A 22,595-nucleotide genomic window follows, 5' to 3' on the forward strand; every position below is an offset into this window, starting at 1 on the left:
AATTTAAAGTCATAGGGAGGACAAATGAGTCCGTAATGATGTTTCTGTGATGATGGCAAATCCACTAATGTCATTAACTGTTTAAATCTTGTGTTCCCATCTGCTAATTCACTTGTCTTCCCTAGGATTTTGGCTTGCAAAAACCAAAACACAAGTCCTTTCACTTTGTAGTGAAGAGACTACTTTTTTCCTCTACAAACTTACTATGTTTATTTTTCAACTATAAGTTTTTGTGCTAGTTGAGATGGCTTATATGTTCTGCTGGATTTATTATCTTTTACTAGATTAGCAGGCAAGTAGGAGTTTTCCTCACTTCTTTTTATGTTAGGTGGGGTAGTATGACTGATGCTTTGAAAAAAAAAATCATTTTTTTTCTTCATATAGAGCAGCACACTCAATGCCATTGTCCCTTGATAGTCTAAGACTCAGCTGTTTTCAGTACTAAATAAAATGTGAATCCATAAAATAGTTGTTTCCTGTATAATGGATTTGTAAATTCAATATTTGAATTTTTGTAATCATTTTTTAATCTGTTCAGTATGGTGGCATTAAAAGGTGAATTGCTAGTTGAAGTGTACCTAATTTAATATAGCTTTTGGTTTGGAAGAAAATGTATACTAGAACTTATGCTAAAATGCTCTAAGGACACAAGTGTGTATGTATCAAAATGTTGCCATTTGTGCCTTCTTGTAGAGTTACTACACAGGCTTTAATACCGGTTCATCTTGAAAAGAAAATAATACTCAGTCTAGGGTAGAAATACTTCTGTTGTTATTGACTTGCTGAAATAATTTTTTAATTTTTTCTTTCTTCCTTCTTTTTTTCTTCCTTGTGTGACAGACTTTGTTGCTTTATTTTGGGTACCAAAGGGAATAAAATATGTTTTTGCTTTTTTTGTGTTTTTTTCAGGCTCGGATAGCATTTTTACAAGGGGAAAGAAAGGGCCAAGAAAATTTGAAGAAAGATTTAGTGAGAAGAATAAAAATGTTAGAATATGCATTAAAACAAGAAAGGTAGGTATACAAAATGTTTAGGTTTTATATGACCTGAAAAACTTAATAGACTGAGATGAATTCCCTTCCATTAAGTGAAATGCCTTATTGGATTATTGCGATTTACTTTATGTAAACTTATCTTTAAGGTTGATTGTCTTCACCTTGTGTTTTCTAACAACTTAGTGTGTTCTGTAATAAAAAGTTGCATAATTTGCAAAACGTTTGGACTTGTGTCTTAAATAGACAAACAGCACAGTTTCGCTTCTCTGGGTTCAAGTTATGGTATACTGAGTTGGAGTAAATATACCCAAAGGGTTCATACCTTAGTACTATACCTTCATCTGTGCTTCAGTTGTATTAAATTGGAAAGGATGAAAAATACTGCTCTCTTGATCCTTTTCAGCTATGTTGTATGTGTTGCATGATGAAAACTATTTTGTGAAGGAACAAAATCCTTTAAAAATTGTTTTTTCATTTTGTAGTTGTTTTTTTTTTTTCAAGTAGTAGATGCTTGCATATTTAGCCTCACTAGGTGTGTTTTCTGTAGCACTAATTTCCTGCTAAAAAAATTAAAATTCCATTCAGACTGTACAGGCTAATGTCCTTCAAACCTACCTTCTTTTGTTGCCTGGTTATTTCATTTAACCAAAACTAGTAGTTAATTTTGTGAAATCACTTGGGAAATAATCTTGTCAAGTGCCTATACTTTCAGTAGAGGACTCAGTTTTATTTTTAATTTTATCTTGCTTCTAAAAGGTAGCTGAGTCCAATGGTGAAACCTCTTGACAGTCAGGCAACAAAATATGTGGTCTTTATTTGTGTATTTTGGTTTTGGGAGAACATTCCTGTCAGAGTAAACTTAAAATTTTGTAGCAAAATGTTGTGTTGTTTCACCTGGATATTATTAAGTTAGTTGTCCAAGTGTAAGTATATCTAAATATATTTTACGTTATGGATTGGTATTATCAGTAAGGGACTAGTACAGAAATAAGTTTCAGTTGTTTTCCTATTAAAACCTAATGTTTTGGCAAGATGGCTTTGTTCTTTTGTGTGAAGCGTCCAGTATAGAGGTGCTTCAGAAAACATTGTATATTCATACAGAAAGCCATGTCAGCACATCATATATTTTCTGGTGAAGTAATAGGCATAAAGGATCTATCACTTCATTCAGCCCTGTCCTTTTAATGGAAAATAACGCAAGGTTTCCAGCCAGTGTATGGCTAAAAGTTGCGTTGTCATATCAATATCTTCAGGTAATGTACAAGTCACTTTGGGTTCAAGGCAGATGAAGTGTATGCAGGGTCTTTGGGTGTAAATAACACTGAGCACATCAAAGAAATAATATGCTGTTATGGCAGATGCAGGTGTCTTGCATGTAAGTAACTTTCTGAAGTTGAAGGAAGAGGTTTGGCTTATTTTGGCAGGAATGAACTGTGTGCTGTATAGGGACTTTCTGCAAATGTACACCATGAAGCATTGAGAATTCCCCACTTATTGAGATAAATCAGAGGCACTTAATTTCACCTGCAGCATGAAAGCATCCTATAACAGGATGCACAATTTCAAGTTGAGTGACATTGGTGAAACCTCATTCCTTTCCTGAAATGAAGCTGCCTTTATAGTCTTCCCACAAAATTCTGAAATTCATCTGATGGCTAAGAAACTTGTAAACATGTACACTGAAGAATAACTGCAGGAACATACTATTTGCTTTAGTTCTTGTGGCTAGTGGATGCAATCCAGCACTGCAGTAGGTTTCAAGAGGAAGATCCTCGCATAAGTTTAAGCCATAATTCTCATGAAGATTGCTAGAAGTGGGAATTGAAACTTGAGTTGACTGGTGAATGTGTGGGAGGCAACGAGGAAGCTACAAATGCTCAGTAGTTTGAGGGGATCTAACAGTGAAAGTATGATGGATTGAGTAATTGAAAGCAAGCAGGTACTGACTTGCCAGTAAATCATCCAAGAATTATATTATGCTGGTTTCTTGCTTGTTGCACTCAGGATAATAGATGTTATTTTTTTGTCATTGTTCCCCTGGGTGAAGAATCCCAACTAATGAAAATACACCAGCTCCAAAGCAAAATAAATTCTGAGAATTTCAGACCTGAAGATTGGTGACAGCAGATTTCAGTGTTGCACCTGATTCCCCCCACCCTTTTTCTTCTCTTCTTGTTGCTGATTCCCTGATGCCATCAAAAAGTTTCATGCAGTGAAATACCAGTTAGGAGTCAGGAACAAACTCATTCAGACAACTGTTTTGATTTCTCAGAAAAAGGTTATGAGGCAGAACATCAATGTGTAAGATTAAGTAAAATGCAGTAGTTGTTACAAAGTAGTTTGATATTTCTAGTATTTATCTCTAAGTATGTGTAATACTGTTTTAGACAAGTAAAACATTATTATTTTAGTGTCCTTAAATGCTTTGATAGTTGATAATTTTTTAGTAATAAAATTAGGTCCTATGCAGTTACATGCGTGGGGTTTCTTGGTTTGTATCTAGTGTGTATTCTTGTATGGTGCTTTGCAGACCCAGACAGATGTTGTCTGTTGTGTGCTCTGAGCCACTCTGAGCTTTTTTAGCATAGTGTTGTGCTTAAATTAATGAGACTTGCTGAAGTCATAAAGCTGTGGCTGTATTTTGGCTTTGTGGGCTTTGGATTGGAGCTAACTTACACCCTTCCAACTGAGTGGTGTGATTCAACAGTTAAATAGCAGAAAGCAGTTAAATCAAGTTAGGGTGTTGTTTCTTCTACTCTTTTTTACTCATGGAAACCTAGCCTTAGATGAGTCAATACTCCAAAGATTGAAACATTGCCCCTTGTAGAATTCAGTTACTCTGTGGTGTGGAGGAGTATTGTCAGTGACTTGTCAATGACATTGTAGCTTGTTAGTGTTTTTTAAGATATTTAGTAATGGCAGCATCAGGGAAAGGAATAGATGTGCAAATACATAGTTGATTGGAATTTAATAAGATTAAATTTTTGCTGTGAAATTGAAGTTGTGATGTGAAACACAACTGGTCTCATTGCATGCAGCAGTATTTTCTCTTATTTATAGTAGCTAGTCATTGGTATAATTCTAGATCAGATCCATCATTATCTGTGCTAGTGAACAGTTAAAGTAGAATTTTAATTAATGTTTTGAAATTGTAACTCCAAAATGGAACAACTGCTCCTAAATAGTATGTCACAGCTCTAAATTGAACAAATTTGGGTTGGCTTTTCAATTATAGTGCTTTATTGGCTTCACTTATGAATTGAGCAAAAAATATTTTGTCAACTTTATTTGACTAGAATTATTTTCATTTTGGTTGTTTAGGGTTGCTCGGGGTTTTTTACCTGCCAGATAGACAGTACTTTATAGGGCATATAAATTGTAGTGCATATTTGTAAAGCCCCAGACTAGTTTGACAAGTTTCCTAAAGGGGTTTAGGTTTTTTTAATATCCTGAGGCAGGTGCATGGGAAAATGTGGCAAAGTTCTCAGGAGATTGAACAGCAAGCTTTAGAAAATAAGGGCAAATTTTAAACTAAACAAAGAAAAAACATTTCACAAGGGATTGACTTAGCAAACTCTAGCCCATCCAACTTCAAGTTAACCAGACACACTTCAGTTGTCTTGAGCCAATAATCATTTTCTCTGGTCTCTCGCTGTACGTCTCATATTTGGGAAGCTTGGTGGAATATTGCCCTGTTACAATGGGGCACAAAGTTTTGTCTCTCAGTTTTAAGAGAGCACCTGAGGTAGACAGTCTAACTAGTGCAGGGATGAGCTATGAACGTATTCATAAATAGTGGAAAAATATGATTCTGTTTAGTTGACAGTTGGATTCAGGTCACAAAAAGTCTTCAGCAGCTTTACAATTTTTCAGTTACAGTGTGATTGCCATGAAATGAGGGATTTTATCTTACTGAAAAGAGTCAATAGTGCCATCTACTGACAGTTTTTAATGAGACTGCCTAATTGCAATTTTAGCAGAAATTTGTGTAATCTTTAAGAAAATCCTTGCCATCAAATATATAAGGCACCATTTGAATACCAACCTGTACTTTCAGTTTGAAAACACTTGCAGTAGTGGCTCAGGCATTGGAGAAGGGTTTTTGGAAATCCTTGATTTTGTCCAGCACTTGTTCCATTAGGTGTCTTTACTTGAGAAGTTTCATATTCGAGAATAGTTTTTATGATTGATGGAAGCTAAGTGTTGTTCAGTTATTCTTAAAGCTTTGGTCAGATGTTTCATTTGGAGTGATAACAACTATATTGCTTAGAGGGCTTCATCAAAATATTGCTGCTAATGTTTTTATGGATATTTTTCACTTTGGCTTAGTGCAGAACACCTAGAGCTCTGTACCATGAGATTTTGAGTATTTTTGCAAAGGATCTAGGACATAAAAGTCAAACTGTCAAAGATCAGTGATAAAGTTTGAGAATTCTAGTATATAGGTATAGGTAGTTTGGATGAGATTCCTGGTTGTAAAGGGAGCTGAAGACATTTCGATAGGCAACTTGGGTAGAGGATAAGATTTTGAAGGCTTATGTATACTTCCATGGAAATAGTATCACCAAGACCAGTATTTTACAAAGTGATGGTGTTTGGCCAGTTGATGGGGGTGGTGGGATGGACACAGACACCAGTGGAAAGAATGGTCTTAATTAAAGTTGAGGCAGATGTAAGGGGGTACATTTGATAAAATAATAAGCATATTACTCATTTGGCTTTAGCAACAAGCAAAAATAAGCAAGGTAATACATTACTATATGAGAGAGAGACTAGTGATTGAGAAGGATACATCATCAATTGCCTAAACACTTCACTGTTATCCAGAGTCACAGTCCTTGTGCAGTGAGGACCTGGAGAAGCCTTCCCAGCAATTGGGAAGATCCTGTGTGGTATGTGTCTGCTCATAGGTGAGGTCTCAGGTTTGTCCAAAAACAGGTCCAGCTTTTATAGGCCCAAATCAACAAGTCCAAGTGACTTCTTAGCCTTTTGTGCAGCAATAGTCTGGTTCTGATGGCATGCTTCCTGACTAGCCAGGGCCAGAGCCCAGGCCATGGTGGGAGGCTTTTTGCCTAAAATATTCCACTAACAAGTCTCTAGGGATATAGTCTGGGAGGATTTCTCCTACTAACAAGCCCTGAGGGACATTAGTTAGGAGAATCTCTTAATATATCTTACTCAAGGTTATACAGACGTATCTACAGCAGCCAGTTTGGCAATAAGAACAACTAATATAAATATTTTGATCATCTATTTTTAACTAAAGAATCTTGATGGTATTAATTGCATGATGCTCAAGATTCAACTTGTAAGTCAGCTCAGGCCTAGGCCTGCTGTTCAGGCCTTGGCATATCAGATGGAGAAGGAGAGATTAGGGTTAGTGAATCAGAGATCAGAACATGGGAAGGACTGAGGTGCTTTTGCATAGGAGGACTAAGTAGAAATAGGAAGCTAAGCCTCCAGTCAATAAGGAGGACAAAATCCAGAAGAGAATACAGGTGGTGAGAGAAACAGTCACTCTAACATGGCTCTTCTGAGGGATATGTATCATAAGCAAAGACAGAGCAGGAAACAAATTGAAGTGGAAATTGAAAGTGGCAGATAGGCAGGAACCCCACATAAGTTCATTCATTGTAGTGTGATTGGCTACCTATGACAGTGGTACAACTGGAAAAATTATTTCTAAGTTATTGAACCTGCTGGTTTCTGAAAGGTTGTCTAACTAGATGATACACAGGAAAAACCGCACGTTCTTGAAGAACACACTAAACTCTTGTCTGTAAGCTACTTGATATTGTGAGTAATTGTCAAAATACTGTCTCAAAACTGTGTTCTTGAAAGACTAGAAATAATTGTTTGATGCAAGAATTATCACAACAGTTCTAGCAGGATTAATTGTACTATGTTGGTATGGTTGCTTTAAATGGGAACAATTGAATGTTTTGAGTTGGTCAAAGTCTTGTCTACTAATTTGATAAACATCTGCATACTTTTTCAGGGCAAAATATCATAAATTAAAATATGGCACAGAATTGAACCAAGGTGACTTGAAAATGCCAACTTTTGAATCAGGTAACTTTTTTACAATAAATTTTTGTCTGTTTAATTTATTTCAGCTTTCTTCTCTGCACCCCCCTGTTAGGTCTGTTATAGGGAATATATCTAGGGAAGTTATGGGGTAAATGGGGTAAATATTTTTTCATCTGAAAATCAAAATTAATTGACTTTTTTTTGTAGAAGCTTTGAATGTTTTTATCTTAAATCAAGGAAAAGACTCCAAAGAAGAAAAAAATAGGCTATCCTAACTGCTTTTCTGAGTGCATCTGATTTTGCAGTTGTAAATATGAAGTTGATAATACCAGTTTTGCTCTTCAAAGTATTGCAGATGGAAGAAAGCATTTCTCCTAACAATGCTGGGCTCTTTAATAAGTTGAATTGCATTTGACTTCTTTTGAAATGTTGGTCTTTGGGCCTGTATTTGATAGCGTGCCTTAAAATCGTGGTCTACAGAGTTATATGCCACCCGCTCCCTTTTTCCCTCCCCATTCTGCTTTACAAGTACCACATTTTGGGTACATTTATACCCAGTTGAAACTACAGATCATGATGTATATTTTTGACTTGATGGGAATTTTTGTTTGTGTCTAAAAGCAGAATAAGTTAGGTGTTAACTATGGCACTGTGTCTTTCAGAAGATACCAAAGATACAGAGGTTCCTGCAGTACCTCAGAATAGCCAATTGACCTGGAAGCAAGGCAGACAGTTACTGCGACAGTAAGTACCATTGTTGGATATTGGTGTATTTTCTTGCAGTTTGAGGAGCTCTATGAAACATAACTGAGGTGGGCAAATAGTGATTTGTTCTTCAGGACCTCAGAGTCCTGAGCTTTAAGCAGTACAGAGGAAGGTTTTCCATGTGAGAGGGATTGTGAAGCTTATTTTTCCTTAAATGATACAACAGTGACATTCATTTTTAGCAGTGAATACTAAGTTTCCTTTTTCATCAAATATGCTTTCCTCTTTCTTTCTTCTCTTAACATAACTAGGTATCTTCAGGAAGTAGGTTATACAGATACAATATTGGATGTACGCTCCCAGCGGGTAAGGTCTTTGCTTGGGCTCTCCAATTCAGAACCAAATGGTTCAGTAGAGACAAAGAACTTAGAACAGATCCTGAATGGGGGTGAATCTCCTTCGTCAAAACAAAAGGGACAGGAAATCAAAAGGTAAGTGAAGAGATAAGAAATGCATAAAGTTTGATTTGATTAGTCATTGATATGTACTGGTCAGTTCACAATGAACTTTTGGCTGGAGAGTCTGTGAACATCTGTGTGAGTGTAGCTGACCACAAATGATTATGAACTTAACTGAATTTGATTGTACATTAGAACATATACGGTTATTACATACATACACATATGTTATACTAACATGATATACAGGAAAATTGTGTGTTGATGTTAAATTGTGTAATATAATCATTTTGGAGTCGTTATTTTAAGGAAGGCATCTGTTGAATAGTGCTTTTGTAATAAGGACTTAAGCAGATGTAGCAACTTCTTCATTCTGCGATTTCTTGTTTTACTGGTTTTTAAGTTCTTAAGTTGTCAGGTAGCAATTTTGTTTAATCTGGTTAAGCTTCTAAATCTCTTCAGCAAGTAAAATGGATTCTCTCTTAATGTTTTTATTTATATAGGAATTCTGGTGATGTTCTTGAAACATTCAATTTCTTAGAAAATGCAGATGATAGTGATGAAGAAGAGGAGAATGACATGATAGAAGATATTGCAGAAGGAAAAGAAAAGCATCGGATAAATAAGAAACACAAAGTAAAATACTTTTTTTCTTTTTATAATAGATCTGAAATTCCCTTTCAAAAGGAATTTTTTCTCTAGAGATGATAGAAATGTGTAATGTCAAAGTATTTGTTGCACTATTGTTATCAGAGTGGATTATATGCTGATGCGTTACTAATAGGTGTGGTGGTTTACTTTATACATTACATCGCAAACTTCAAAGCAACTAACCGGGCTGTTTGCAAATATGAATGCTTCATTGGATTTTCCTGAATAGTTGGCAGTGTGAGCTTGGCTTGATGCAAGCCTTAAATCTCCTGAACTGATTTGTCAGGGAGGGGTTTTCACCATACCTTGGACTTCTGGTAAAGAGATTATTCAAGCATTAGGTTGAATCCCTTTTTTTCTATAAAAATAATGGTAATAACATTATCAAGTAAATCTCTAAGCATATATAAAGATCTTACACTCACTTTTTGACTTTTGACAAAGCTTTTTTTTAATAGAAAACAAAAGGATCATTTATAGTTATCTTTATAAAAATGGTCTCTTTTTGCAAAAGTAAGAACATTTTGCAAATAACCTCACGTGGAAAATTTCTTGAACTGAACAATAAAATAAAACTTTTCACTGATGCCTTAGCAGAGAGTTTGTTTTGTTTAAGGTGAAGATATGGTTAGAAGTAGTAAAAAGACAGTTTTCTTTAAATATTCTATATTCCAAGCTTGTGCTTAACACTGAAATAGAACTGGAAAGCAAAAAGACAGAAAAGCTTCTGGACCAGTAGAAAGCATAGTTCGTAAGCTCTCTCTGCAGAGCTATTGATAGGGCAAGAAAATCAACAAAGTTGTCTAATTCCTGTGTTAAATAAAAAAAGTGAAGGCTGGGGTGTATGAGATTTTTGTTGCTAAAGCTAGTGTCAGTGTTCCTTTTATTTCCTAACATTCAGCAGACTGCACTGTTCTCTTTTTTGTTTTGATAGGCCAACTGAGATCACAGTTTCTTCTTCTGCATTTTAAATTGAAAAATGTTTTCACCTGCAACAAATTATTCAGTGAGAATAGCCTATATATCTTCTAACCTAAATGACTAGAAAATCTGTTTATGATTCAAATGCAGGAAAATATTTATCTTCTTGCAGATTGGTAATGAAGGTTTAGCTGCTGACCTTACAGATGACCCTGATACTGAAGAAGCTTTGAAAGAATTTGACTTTTTAGTGACAGCTGAAGATGGTGAGGGAGCTGGAGAAGCTCGAAGTTCAGGAGATGGAACAGAGTGGGGTAAGACACTAATAAAAGCATTTAAATTTAAAGGAAAACTTGTTCATGATACTTCTTAAGAGTTTTGTAATACTTACTAAAATGGTGTGGATGTGTGGATGAATGTGATGATAAAACATTGATGCTTAGAAAATGATATATGTTGTTGTAGGTGCAAGTACAATTGTAGTCACATTTCTTTCAGGTTTTGTTTCTGATTTCAAAACTAAGAGGAGAATGTTTTCTTTGTTAGGTAAGAAAGGCTAGGATTCTGATTTTTTTTATACCTGGATTAAATTTGCTTTCAAATACAGTTTTCTTTTTTTTTTTTTTTTTTTTTGTATTTGTTTCTTATCAGGACCTTCAAACTTTCGTACCTAAGTTAAATTAATGTCTTGGGTGTACTTGAAAAATGGACCATTCTTTTATTTTTCTGACTCAGATTTTTAGATGTTGTTGCTATTATGGCTTGTATTAGTAAAATTAAAAAAAAAAAACAAAACCATTTCTAATAGCCCAACTCTTTATTAGTAACTTGATGGGAAACAAAATATGTTAAGTTGGTAATTTTTGCAACCTACATGCTTCAAAAGAGGAGATTGAAAGGAGAAAATTTGTATAGGAAAAAGAAAAGTGATCCAAGTAATGGATATCTGCCTTTAAATGGGAAATTGACTATGAATGAAAGAAGTCCCAAACTGCCATTCGATTGTGTTGTTTGAGCGTTTTATGTGACAATGAACTCATACTTCAAGAAACATCCCAATGAGCAAAGAAAATATAAAGATTTACAAAAATTAAGTAATGGCCCATCTTCCAGGAAAATAATACAGTCTTGATTTTGAAGGTAGCAAGGATTTGAAAGCATTCTTTCCTAACTAGTACCAAAGGATTAGTCACCTTTATTTTTAAAACTCAGTCTTATTTCTAGTTGGAAGATGAAGCTGAGCAAGCTGTTACCTTTAGTTTTGGTAATAACTGTCTATTTTTAGTATAATTTTAATTGCTTGCTGTTGTTCCCTTTTGAAGGTGATGTTATTTAAACAGTTTCTTGATGATCTTTTCATTTAGGCACACAGGCAGATCTCTTGGTAAAAGATATCTCATAGCACCTGAAGCAAGAGTTTTTGGCTTTGCTTGCAACATCCCTTCAAATATATAGTGATGTAGAAAGTTGTGGTTCTAGTATCAGTCTTACTATTGTATATAAAAGGCAAGATAGTTTGATACTGTAATTCATGCAGTCAAAGATTTATCCAGACTGCTGAAACCTATTGTTTGAACTAGCTTGTCCATTGAAATTCCAAGTTGCTGTTTCCAAGGATTGCTTTCCAGTGTGTTCTATGTCTGGCATTTTCTCAAGTAGTTACCCAATTTTAAGGTCTATTTTAAAATTGACCCACCATGCTTTTCATAGAGCTGTTTGAATGTTTATTACATTTTCAATGAACCCATAGCACAGTAAGGCAGAGCAGTTTAGGAGTTTGTACACACTTGTGACAGCTGATTTAACTGCAGCAATCCCATTGCTACCAAAAAACTTATATCTGACACAAGAAAGTGGGAAGGAGGAAATAAAACATAAACTTAGTTTCATCTTTCAAAGTATGTTCTCAGTTTTGTTGTATGAAGACAATTTTCGTAAGTTTTTTGTATATTTTGTAACTTACTATTTAAATCAGTCAAAGACATGCCTACAACTGTAATAGTAATATTTTTTTCACAGTGTGTCACTGATTTTAGTACAGATGTTCTTTCCTTAAATGGGCATTTAAGGATACAGTCCATCAGATCTTGGGATTGTGTTACTTTTTAATGATCAGTGTAAATATGACAAGACTTCTCTGTTAACTATCACAAATAACATTTTAAATACTGTCCCACTTAAATGCTTTCTAAAATAAAATAATACCAATTATTTTACCAATGCCTAAACCAATTCATTTTAGTTATTTTAAACTCTATGAAACTTGTTACTTCAAATATCAGGTCCATCCAGTTAGTTGTTTATGTTGAGGGGAAACTTCATTTAAATGAATATGTACTGTTATTTCCTAAACAATTGCATCAGTCATGAACTTAAATATTTTGGTTAAAATCCATATTTTTCTTCATAATGTAGGAAACTCTGTTCCGTTTTCATAGTTTTTTCTTTCTTCCTGTTTTTGTTTTCCTGTCACTAGCCTCCTTCTATCTCTTCTTACCTTTGCAAACATTTAAACATTCTGAAAAAAAAAGTTAATATTTACTTCTCTAATTAGTAATAATGCTTTTGTTTCATATCTGGAAACATCTGATGTTTAGACTCTAAATATATTGCCTAGTTTTGCTTTAGTAATATTTACAGTACTTAATTGCAGAGTATTATCTGTATGTCCAACTTTCAATATCCTAAAATATTTCAGCACCAAATTTGATAGTTACATTTTTGCTGTTGATGACTTCTTCAAACCTGTCACTACGTGTTTTGGAGTCTGGATTGCTTTTCTTTTCTGCTGTGTTACGGCTTTTTATGAACACATTATATTTTATGTAAGTGCCTTAACATACTTTGAGTGTTAAATTAATTCCAAACATTGTGATTTAAAGTGTCCTGTCATGGAACATGTTTTACTTAGGAACTGTTTATCTTCAAAATAGTGAAAGATGAGCAAGTTCTAGCACTCTTAAATGAAGAGTCAAAGTGATGTGACATACTAAAAAGCTATGTACAGTTCTAAATTAAAAAAAAAAATTCCTTGTGGTGATTTAGTATCAAGAAAAAATGCATTTATAACTGCAGTTTGCTTAAGCAAACAGCAATATATACATATTGTTATATATTGTACTACGTATTGCGGATGTCACTTATTATGTGGTCTCTTTATTCTGCTTATGGTTTCACGTGTTCATCACTGGATTTCTCTTCCCCATGAAACACAAAAGTTCTCTTTACAGATGGACCATAGGTCAGAGAATGACTGTGCCCATAATTCTGGGTGGCAGTGTGTGACTGAAATTCACAATCTCTTGAGCCATCTTCAAAAAACTTCTAAAAAATAGAAAAATCTAAAGCCAGCCTTTCTGCACTCAGTTATATAGGTCAGTGGACATCCAGGCTCCTCTGTGCTGTCCTGTATCAGTTTAGTGCAAGCAAGATCGCTCCTGGGGGCAATTACAGAGGTCTTCTAGTTACATGGCTCTGTTCTGAAATAGCCTAATATATCTAGGCATGCTGGAGAGAAACACTGCTGGATTTTCCTAAAAATCTTGTTTGAAATTCATTTCACAGCCTAGCCAGATAATCTGAGTTTGTGTTTTATCTAGTTTTCTATGTGCAGCCTACATTTTTGCAGCCAGCAGTGTTGGTTTTGAATATTTATGTTTGCAGGCTTGTGCTTTTCCTGTTTTCTGTTGACTGAATGAGCCCAGTTCCTTCAAATTCTTTGTCTTTATATTCAGTGCCCTATTTGTTTTGCACTCTACAGACATTTTCTTAACTTCCAGTGCAGAACACAGACTGAACATGTTGCTTAAGTTTTGTCATTACCTGCACTGTCCCGGTTTAATGCACTGCATCTTTTCAAATGTACCAAAATGGCATTTTTCAGAATAGCACTACATTGATGTTAGATGTGGTCATCTTCTGGTTCAGTTTATTTCCCTAATCCTTCTCTGCAATGCTGCAACCTAGCTGATTATTTTCATTTTATTAATGGTGCTTTGGAATTTTATTAATTTGTTTTAATTAGATTTTAATTGAATTTTCTTGTAATTGAGTTTTAGCAGTTTAGATTTTTTTCCTCTTTGACTGGTCATGTTCTCTGACTTACCTTTCTGTGCTTCTTGTGTTTCCTGAGTAATCACTCTTCCTCTCTATCAAGGCTTAGGCCCAGTGATCAGAAAGATTGAGGTCTTTGTGTTTGCAGCTTGGTAGATGTAGCTGTAGTTTGGTGTAGGATGTCACTGTTCCCTTCTTATCGCCAGAGTTCTTTGTGGACAGCTCAGAGGACTCTGCCATTATGCTCCTGTTTCATGTTTCACTGCCCTTGCCATCTCTGTATTCCACCTCTTTGATCAAGAGTGTCATTGAATGATGACAGATGCATCAGTATCCTAGGGTGTCTGTCTGCTCATTCATTGTCATGTTTTGTCATGAAACATGTGCTTGGAATAACTCCTAGTTTATTTTAAATGCATGTTACTTCATTTCTGCTGTGTATGACTCCTCTTGTGTACTTTCATGATTATAATGGTTATAACTTCAAAAATGGGTACAATCATATTGTAAATATGATTGGAAGTTGGGAACTGAGGAACTAAATCTTGTGATTTCATGCCTAAAGATTTTGTGAGTATAAAGCTAAACTGGCACACAAACCAAGTTTGTTTGCTGCCTGGTTGTCTACTAGCAAAAGTGCTTCTGCAAATGTTATGTTTGCCTTGTCATAGAAACAGGTTTATCTTTTTAGTAATTCTAAGTTTCCAGAAAATACTGAGATGGATAATTTATAAAAGTACAGAACTGACTTTTCATAAAGAATAATTAACTCTGCAATATTTGTCAAAAAGAAAAATACATGTCTTCTGAAACTACTGTGGAATGTTGTATTTCTCCTAATTATGATTTAATTTCTGGAATGCAGTGGGATGACCACCTGTACAAATTACTCTTCTTCATCTTCATGTGAAAAACTGTATTTATAGACTTGTTTCTCTGGTTATATGTAGGAGTAAGGTTTCTTTCTTGTGCATGTGGAATGAATGCGAAAGGATGCATGGTGGTCTTCATAAATAAAATGGCACTGACTTACTCAGCTTGCATTTTCATGAGAGATATAGCATGAATGCTTTTATTTGCTTATTCAACACTGGCTGAATAATTTCTTAACACTGTCTTTCTAAAGATGCAGTAATTGTTTCTAAATACCAATGATTTTTTTGTGTATTTTGAAGTATCTAACGTAAACAGTTACTTAGGAAGTTTAATTTGTTTGCTCCTTGGTAACAAATTAACATACAATTTTTAAATATGTAACTGATGATATACAGTGCCTTGGAAAACTGTATGAAATGAAACTTGGTCTTTTATAAGCTTAAAACGGAGACTGCACCTTTAAAATAAAGATTTATTAATAACTCTTATTAATGCTCTTATACAGCTATGACAGTAAATCACCAACAGCTTGCATTGCCAATTGCTGATTTTTTTTCTTTTAATAATATGCTGCATGTAGACAAAGATGACCTGTCCCCAACTGCTGAGGTTTGGGATGTAGACCAGGGACTAATAAGTAAACTGAAGGAACAGTACAAGAAGGAACGAAAGGGGAAGAAAGGGGTAAAGAGTAAGTGCAGATTCTGAATCTTGTAATGCAACACTTTTTTGCCTATTTATATAGAAGACATTTTTTCTCATGAGTTCTGTTTGTTGTTTTGTTTTTGTTTTTTTTTTCATTAAGCATCATTTTCTGTAATGGGGGCAACCAACTTTAACTTTCTACCTGCTGAATGTGAATAAATCAAAACCTTTGACAGGCATTTCATCAATGAGAAATGTTGAAAAGACAAAAATTCAAGGTTAAAGAGGTGAAGAAAATGAAATGCATAGAAATGTTAGTGTAAAAATAATGAACAACTTGCATTTTAAGGACATTCCTACTCTAAGAAGTTTTCTGAAAGATTTAAACTTCATCTGCTTCTTAAAGTATAATAATGTGATATTGTGGGACTGGTGATTGTTGGGCTTTTTCTGGGGATAGTGGTGTGGGGTTTTTATTTACTTTTTGCAGGTTTTTTTGTTTTTTTGATATGAACTTGAATCAAGTTCATATTAAAATCAGTTGCTATTTATGGGCTTGTAGTTATTTGTACAGCCCCAGGCATAGAGAATTAGGAAATGCCTGTAACGTAAATACAAATGTTTGGGTGGCTTTATTTAGGAGCTAATCTTTATTTTATAATGCCCTTCACTTTTCTGTGCATTTACCAACATCTTACTTCATATCTCTCTATTCTGGTGAGTTTTCTGACCAGTTGACCTATTCTAACTATGTAGTTTAAACCAAACTTCAGGGTTGAACTACCTGATAAAAATGCTTTTGGAAATTTATGTTATCAACTGTTAATACAAAGTTCTAGTGCATAAAGTGGAATTAAATCTGTCATCATAGAATGGTTTGGTTTGGGAGGGATATTAAAGGTCATCTACTTCCAACCCCCCTGCCATGGGTGGGGATAACCACCAAACCAGAGGTTGCTCAGAGGCCCATCCAACCTGTCCTTGAACACTTCAGGGATGGAGCACCCACAACTTCTCTGGACTCCAGTGCCCAGTATAGAATTCCTTCCTAATATCCAATCTAAACCTACCCTTTTAGTTTAAATCCATTGCATACATGTGGACTCACTCCAGCAGCTCCATGTCCTTCCTGTGCTGGCACCCAGAGCTGATGCAGCCCTGCAGTGGGCTCTCAGCAGAGCAGAGCAGAGGGGCAGAATCCCCTCCCTGGCCCTGCTGCCCACGCTGCTCTGGCTGCAGCCCAGGACACGTTTGGCTCTCTGGGCTGGCAGTGCCCATGGCTGGCTCATGTGCAGCCTCTCAGGCAGCAGCACCCCCAAGTCCTTCTGGGCAGGGCTGCTCTGGGGCTGTTCATCCCCAGCCTGTGCTGGTACTGGGGCTTGTCCCAATCCAGGTGTAGCACCAGCACCTGGTCTTGTTAAACTTCAGGTGGTTTCCATGGACCTGCTCCTGGAGCTTGTCCAGGTCGCTTGGGATGGAATCCCATGTCACTTTAGAGAAGTTCCCATAGAGGGTGCTTTCATTTTGGAAGTATTTTTTAGCAATTTCTGGAGATAACTAGTAAACAAACTTTTTCCTCAGTTTTAAAAATTGTATGGGTAGACACTAACTAAATTACATGATAATTAAAATACAGCACTTACTGACGACTTCTGTAATTATTAAGATTTCAATTTACTTTGTAACACCTAATGGTTACTGGACAGTGCATGTTAGTTGTTTTTTCAGCATTTTTGCATGACTTGTACACACATAAACATAAAAGTTTTGACAAAGCAAAGATTTTTTAGTCTTTGCTTTAATGAGAACCTACAGTAGTCATCTGCATGCTAATGTGTGTCAGCATTTAACATGTAAATCAACAATTGACATCAAATTTGCATAAAATATTTGGTGGCATTAGAAATTTATTTTTAATACCAAAATGAACTTCTTTTATTTGAAATTTTCTTACTAAATTATTTACATTTTAGACATTTTGAACCATAGTAGCTACAAAGTAACAAAGTTTTCTTCATCTAAAGGAATTTTGAAATCTTTGGTTCACAGAAGACAGTATTTAGGAGACAACTGTGTGACAGTACTGGGAAGTGACATAAGTCATTGTTTAGCGTTTTAAGTTTGAATTCTCCTTTGGGAAACCCTGAACACATATAGTCTTAAAAGGTGGTTTGTGAGATTCTTGTCTTGTCACATTCATGATAGTTTCTGGTTGAAAATTAGCATCTACATCACTGAGCTAATTGGATGAGAGAACTCCATACACAGAGTACAAGTATGCATTCAAGGTTGGGCAGATTTATTGAAATATGATTTTGTAGGCTTCTTTTTCCTCAGCTTTTTAACATTCTGAAACTGAAAATAATGTTGAAGGGCTTTTTAATTCCTGCTGCTCATATCTGAGCATTTGGGGACTTCATCCTGAATACATATCTCTTCCTTTGCCCTTCATTGTTTTGACTTCTATCAGAATTTGAGTACCATCAGAGCTTATCTGCATGGTAATATATATCATCATAAATGTCAAACAAATGTGCATTAAATGTCATCTTTTGCAATACTTGGAAGACAGCATAAGACAGACATTCTGATGGGTTCTTTTGTGGGATATGCATCTGTAACTGCCATAATCTGTACTTACACTGTAAAATAACAGGGCAGACGCAGCTCTGGCCTCAGGTATGGAGACTTTCATTCCACATGTACACATAAATAAGTGAACAGAAGTACATCTGATTCTATATTTTGATACTTCTCTAGTCTGTATCCTTAGGTTTCCTTTTGGGTTGAAGATCTTAGTTAAGGTCATCTTCTGTCAGCACGTATGTTTTCATTAAGTAATCTTGTTCGCTGGGGAGAAAGAGGGTGTCTGTCCAGGTAGTCACCATGTTGTGTGGCACTACTACCTCTTTATGAAAGGATCTTTAAAAATACCCCATCAAAACAAAAACAAAAATCCACCACCTCACAACTTTCATTTCCTTCGCAATGTAAGCTGTGAAATAATGCAAAATCTGTTTATTGAAGAGTTCTTGTGTTAAGAAACCCCAAAAGCAGAGGAACAAACCACACCTATCCAGGACTTACCATGATACATAGATGAAGAGTTAGGTTTGATGTCTACAAAAGCAGGCTTCTCTTTTCAGTAACATGCTGAATTTAAGGCCTCTTTCTTGCCCAAATTTGATGATAAGATTGATTTTGGCAGGTAAATCAGGGGATGGTTGTTTTTCAGATATAGCCTGTCACCTTTGCAGGGTATGATAGTGGAGATGTTGCATATCTCATTTCATTCTATGAAGCATTCATACTGACTCGTCCCCCTCATAACCATAGCAAGCCAAAACCACCTAGAACAAGAACCCATCAACTGCAAACGAGTCTTTGCTACAAGAGTAATGCTAGCTCAACTCTTCATCCTCCTAGCCTTCTCAGCCTCAGAACTAATACTCTTTTACATCGCATTCGAAGCCACCCTCATCCCCACTCTCATCCTCATCACACAGTGAGGAAACCAACCAGAATGCCCGAACGCTGGCATTTACCTCCTATTTTATACACTCGCCAGCTCACTCCCACTACTGATTGCTATCCTCACCTGTGCAATCAGATTGGTACACTATACTTCCCAATACTCAAACTCTCACATCCTACATTAAACTCTTCTTGATTGGGCCTGGCTGCAAGCCTAGCTCTTCTACTAGCCTTCATAGTTAAAGCCCCCCTATACCTCCTGCATCTATGGCTCCCTAAAGCCCACGTTCTCAGTTTGAAAGTTTTCACAGCTTGTGTATATATGTATATCACTCTTGAAATGAAGATACTTTTACTGCTTTTCTTTAGCTTTTTGTGCTTTTTTTTAAACTTTCCTGCTCTTTTCCTTCAGTTTAATTGTTCTGTACTTACAAAACAGTATCCATACTGTTCACTTTCCTACCCTTGATTTCTGGAAATAGTATAATAGTTGATAGGACTGAAAAGAGATCTGAATTTCACCGTCTTCGTTACCATCACCTCTTCTTGACATATAAGAATCTCTGTGTTATATTCAGGCTTGGACTAATACATCTTCCACCTAATAAAACTGCTTAAGGCTTCTCAGACTAAACCTTTTCATCACTGAATATTCAGTTATCTTTTTCACTTTTGATTTCTGAAGGACAGTACACCGAGATGGTACTGTAACTTTTGCTTCTGTTCATACCAGGTCAATTTTTTTTTGTCCTTGGCTTTTTTTGAGGGTAAAAGGGTCATCCCATTTTGTGCCTTGACCACAGTTGCTTATGCAGAGGTGGCACACTTTTTTCTTGAAAAATCTCCTTGTAACATTTACTATACTTGAACAGTTGCATGAAGGTACACTTGCACTTACATGAAAGCAGAAACTTGGGAAGTCTTCTGTAGTGGTGGCACAGTCTTGAATGCTGACATATTTTTCAGCCTGAAATGCACAGAAGTTGTTCAGAACAGCAGCTGCTCCTTTGTAAACTTCTCTCTGTGTTGTATGATGTTTGAAGACTGTTCTGAGGTTATGCCTGAAGGACAATAAGTGCCCAAATATACTGAAAAACACTGTAAGGCAAGGATATCAGTCCCCCAATTAGTGACAAACTAATTAAAGATAGCAGAGCAGAGGGGCTACTTTTAGTTTCTTCTGAGTGTGCTTTAAGACAAACTTGTCATGCTCATATGTTTGGCATGAAAGCACCTGGAGAAGATGCTTCAGTTCAGATAAAGTAAGCATTTATAAGCCATTTCTGGCATTTTGCATCAATCTGTTGAACAATTCATGCATATCAACGTGGAGAAGACAAATGGTGTTTTCTTCTGGAAAGCAAAGGGTTCATGAAAGTAAACAGTTTAGGGTCCCAGTCATGACTTTTATCCTGTCATTTTATTGATTGCTCTATAATATCTTCAAGAATATACCTGCTTCTGGTCATCATAGGTGCTTAGCTGATGGCTCACTGTAATAAAGATGAAGACAAACTTTGTAGTCTGTTTGGTGTAGAGATCTGTCCATTCTAAGAGCGACTTTTCTTATGTGAGATCTCACCTGCTGGCTGCAATATTGAGTGCTATACTTCAGAAATGAAATCCTTTCAGTATAGAGCCTGTGAATTTTACATTCACTTCATCAGCTGGGATCACAGGTTTCTAGACATTCTTCTACAGGAGAATGAAATGAAACTTAACTGCTCAAGTCATCTGTTTTATGAGGAAAGCTTTTGGAAGCCAGTTTTATTCTCAGATTGCTTCTGGGTAGCAGTCTTTGTATATTTAACTAGAATACTAAGTGTTCTGTGAAGGAAAGAAAAAAATACCCAAAGCAGAAAAACATAAATATAGGGAGTTTTATTACTTGGCAAAATGAGAATGTATTGCAAATATTAATGACAATAGTTATATAGCATCCTTTTAGGGGTTTGTGAGGTATACTTCCTGTAATTCTTCTTCAGTAAATACTTTCTGTGGTCTTCCCTCTCTGCAGGGAATTCTCCATTATTTTTAGAGAATTCTGTTATTCATGGACACCTATTTTTGAACACATTGATTTAAACCAGTAAGATCTGAAATGATCAGATACTTTGTGAAAGAGTACATTTTAGTGTTTCACTGTTTGAATGATGGTTCTGAGTTTGTTAAGTCATCTGTAATAATAGTATATGCATTTAACTTTTTTGGCAATAAAGGCTTTGGTTTAGTTTCAATTTCCTCTTTCATTAGTGTGAGACGTGTCGCTTCAGTATAAGAACTTGTTCACTAATGCTTCCCTTACTAAATGGTCCGCAATATCTCTGCTTGCAGTCCCAGGAAGGGCTATTTTTTTGGCTGAAATTTTGTTATGTCTTTCATCATTATGGATTGTTTTCTTTAAAGAGATTCTCTCACTGAAATACGCTTTATAATTGAAGCTTGACTTTTTGATGTGGAAGCTATAAAGGTGTGGATTTGGTAATTTAAAGATATTTTAAATTATACTTTTTTGTTTGCTAATGTCTACATATTAATTAAATGTACATATAATTCAGAATGCTTTGTTTCTAGAAGCTTGCTTTTATAATAATTTTAATATAATATACATCTGCAGTCTCATACAGTGGTGGAAGCATTCTTGCTGCTGTGTTCAACAAACATTTCATACAATCTAAATACCATTCAAAGCAGGGAAAGTTAATTGTTCGTTGCACCCCCATTATGAGTTGTCTGTACTTTTGCTCTCATTTTTAAGCTTATTTTTAATTAGCACTCTGTTCTTTAATGTTAAATTGTTTAGTATAGTTAAAGTTGTGTAATATTTTAGAAAATGTTTAAATCATACATTTTTTTGTTTAATAGTGAATGTTCTTTTAGTATTTGGCTTGACTTTCCAGTAGGGCTGTAAGATGATTTTTTTTCTCTCTCCTACAGGAAATTGTAGAATAGATCTACAGAACACAAAGGAGTTATTCTTTGATTTAGTGAATTTAAATTGTTTGTATGAAGTTTTCAGACTTGGTGTATTAACTCCTGCTTTTGATTTCCAAACTAATACTAAACAAAAGCAAAGCACTATTTATTTTAAGGAGGTCCCATCAGTAATTATTCTTATTTAATGGATTTTTAGACTTCAGTCAAGTCAAGCGGTAGCAATCAAATGAATTTTTGCTGCTGACATTAATTTACAGGAGTCAACAGGACAAAACTTCACGACATGATAGCTGATCTGGGCGATGATGAGATACCCCACATCCCTTCAGGAATCATTAATCAATCTAGGTCACCCTCTTCTAGAATGACTGATCATGAAGGTGCAAGAGCAGAGGAAGGTACAAAAAATTCAGCTACTTACTATATTTCAGGAGATTTCTTTTAGAAAGCACACGCTGTCATTTATTATCCCCTCTGTAAAGCTGAATGCAGTTGCAGATTGCCACATTATTATTTTACTTGCAATTCTTCCCAAATGGTTTTATGAGAATATGGCTGTAGTTTCTGTGGCTTTTTATAACTCAGCATTGTTTCATAAGATTTTTTAGATAACTTCATGTACAGCAGTGTGTTCTGACACTATTCACTATTAAATCCCTCTTTGGAGACACCCCCCCATTAGCAAAACCTTTCACAAATAGGTTATTCATTGAGGGGAAAAAAGGTGAGTATAAACATTTGATACACAGTTTGGATTTTGAAATGAAAAGTGGTGATTTAAGTTATGGGACTAATTAGTCTCTTTTCCTCAAATTTAATGTTCTCTTTTATAAAATTCCCTTGATCTATG

At 35.4% G+C, this 22,595-nt stretch overlaps 1 protein-coding gene across 5 annotated transcripts in view; it reads left to right on the forward strand.

Moving 5' to 3' along the window:
- The first annotated feature begins 864 nt into the window (after positions 1–864).
- The window catches only part of STRN3 (striatin 3), a 41,261-nt gene continuing 19,530 nt past the window's right edge, over positions 865–22,595 (forward strand). Inside the window, exons 1-8 of one of the 5 annotated variants that reach the window (XM_031065978.1) lie at positions 865–1,013; positions 6,994–7,067; positions 7,691–7,769; positions 8,042–8,221; positions 8,692–8,824; positions 9,933–10,074; positions 15,270–15,380; positions 22,003–22,143. In XM_031065978.1, the coding sequence (XP_030921838.1) occupies positions 880–1,013; positions 6,994–7,067; positions 7,691–7,769; positions 8,042–8,221; positions 8,692–8,824; positions 9,933–10,074; positions 15,270–15,380; positions 22,003–22,143 (994 nt within the window). In that variant the 5' untranslated portion in view covers positions 865–879. Of the gene's footprint in view, positions 1,014–6,993; positions 7,068–7,687; positions 7,770–8,041; positions 8,222–8,691; positions 8,825–9,932; positions 10,075–15,269; positions 15,381–22,002; positions 22,144–22,595 lie in introns of all 5 variants that reach the window. The other 4 variants (XM_005417498.2, XM_031065980.1, XM_031065979.1 and 1 more) reach the window with 4 other exon arrangements.

Source organism: Geospiza fortis, unplaced genomic scaffold (assembly GCF_000277835.1).
Source record: "Geospiza fortis unplaced genomic scaffold, GeoFor_1.0 scaffold54, whole genome shotgun sequence".
NCBI classification, from domain to species: Eukaryota; Metazoa; Chordata; class Aves; order Passeriformes; family Thraupidae; genus Geospiza; species Geospiza fortis.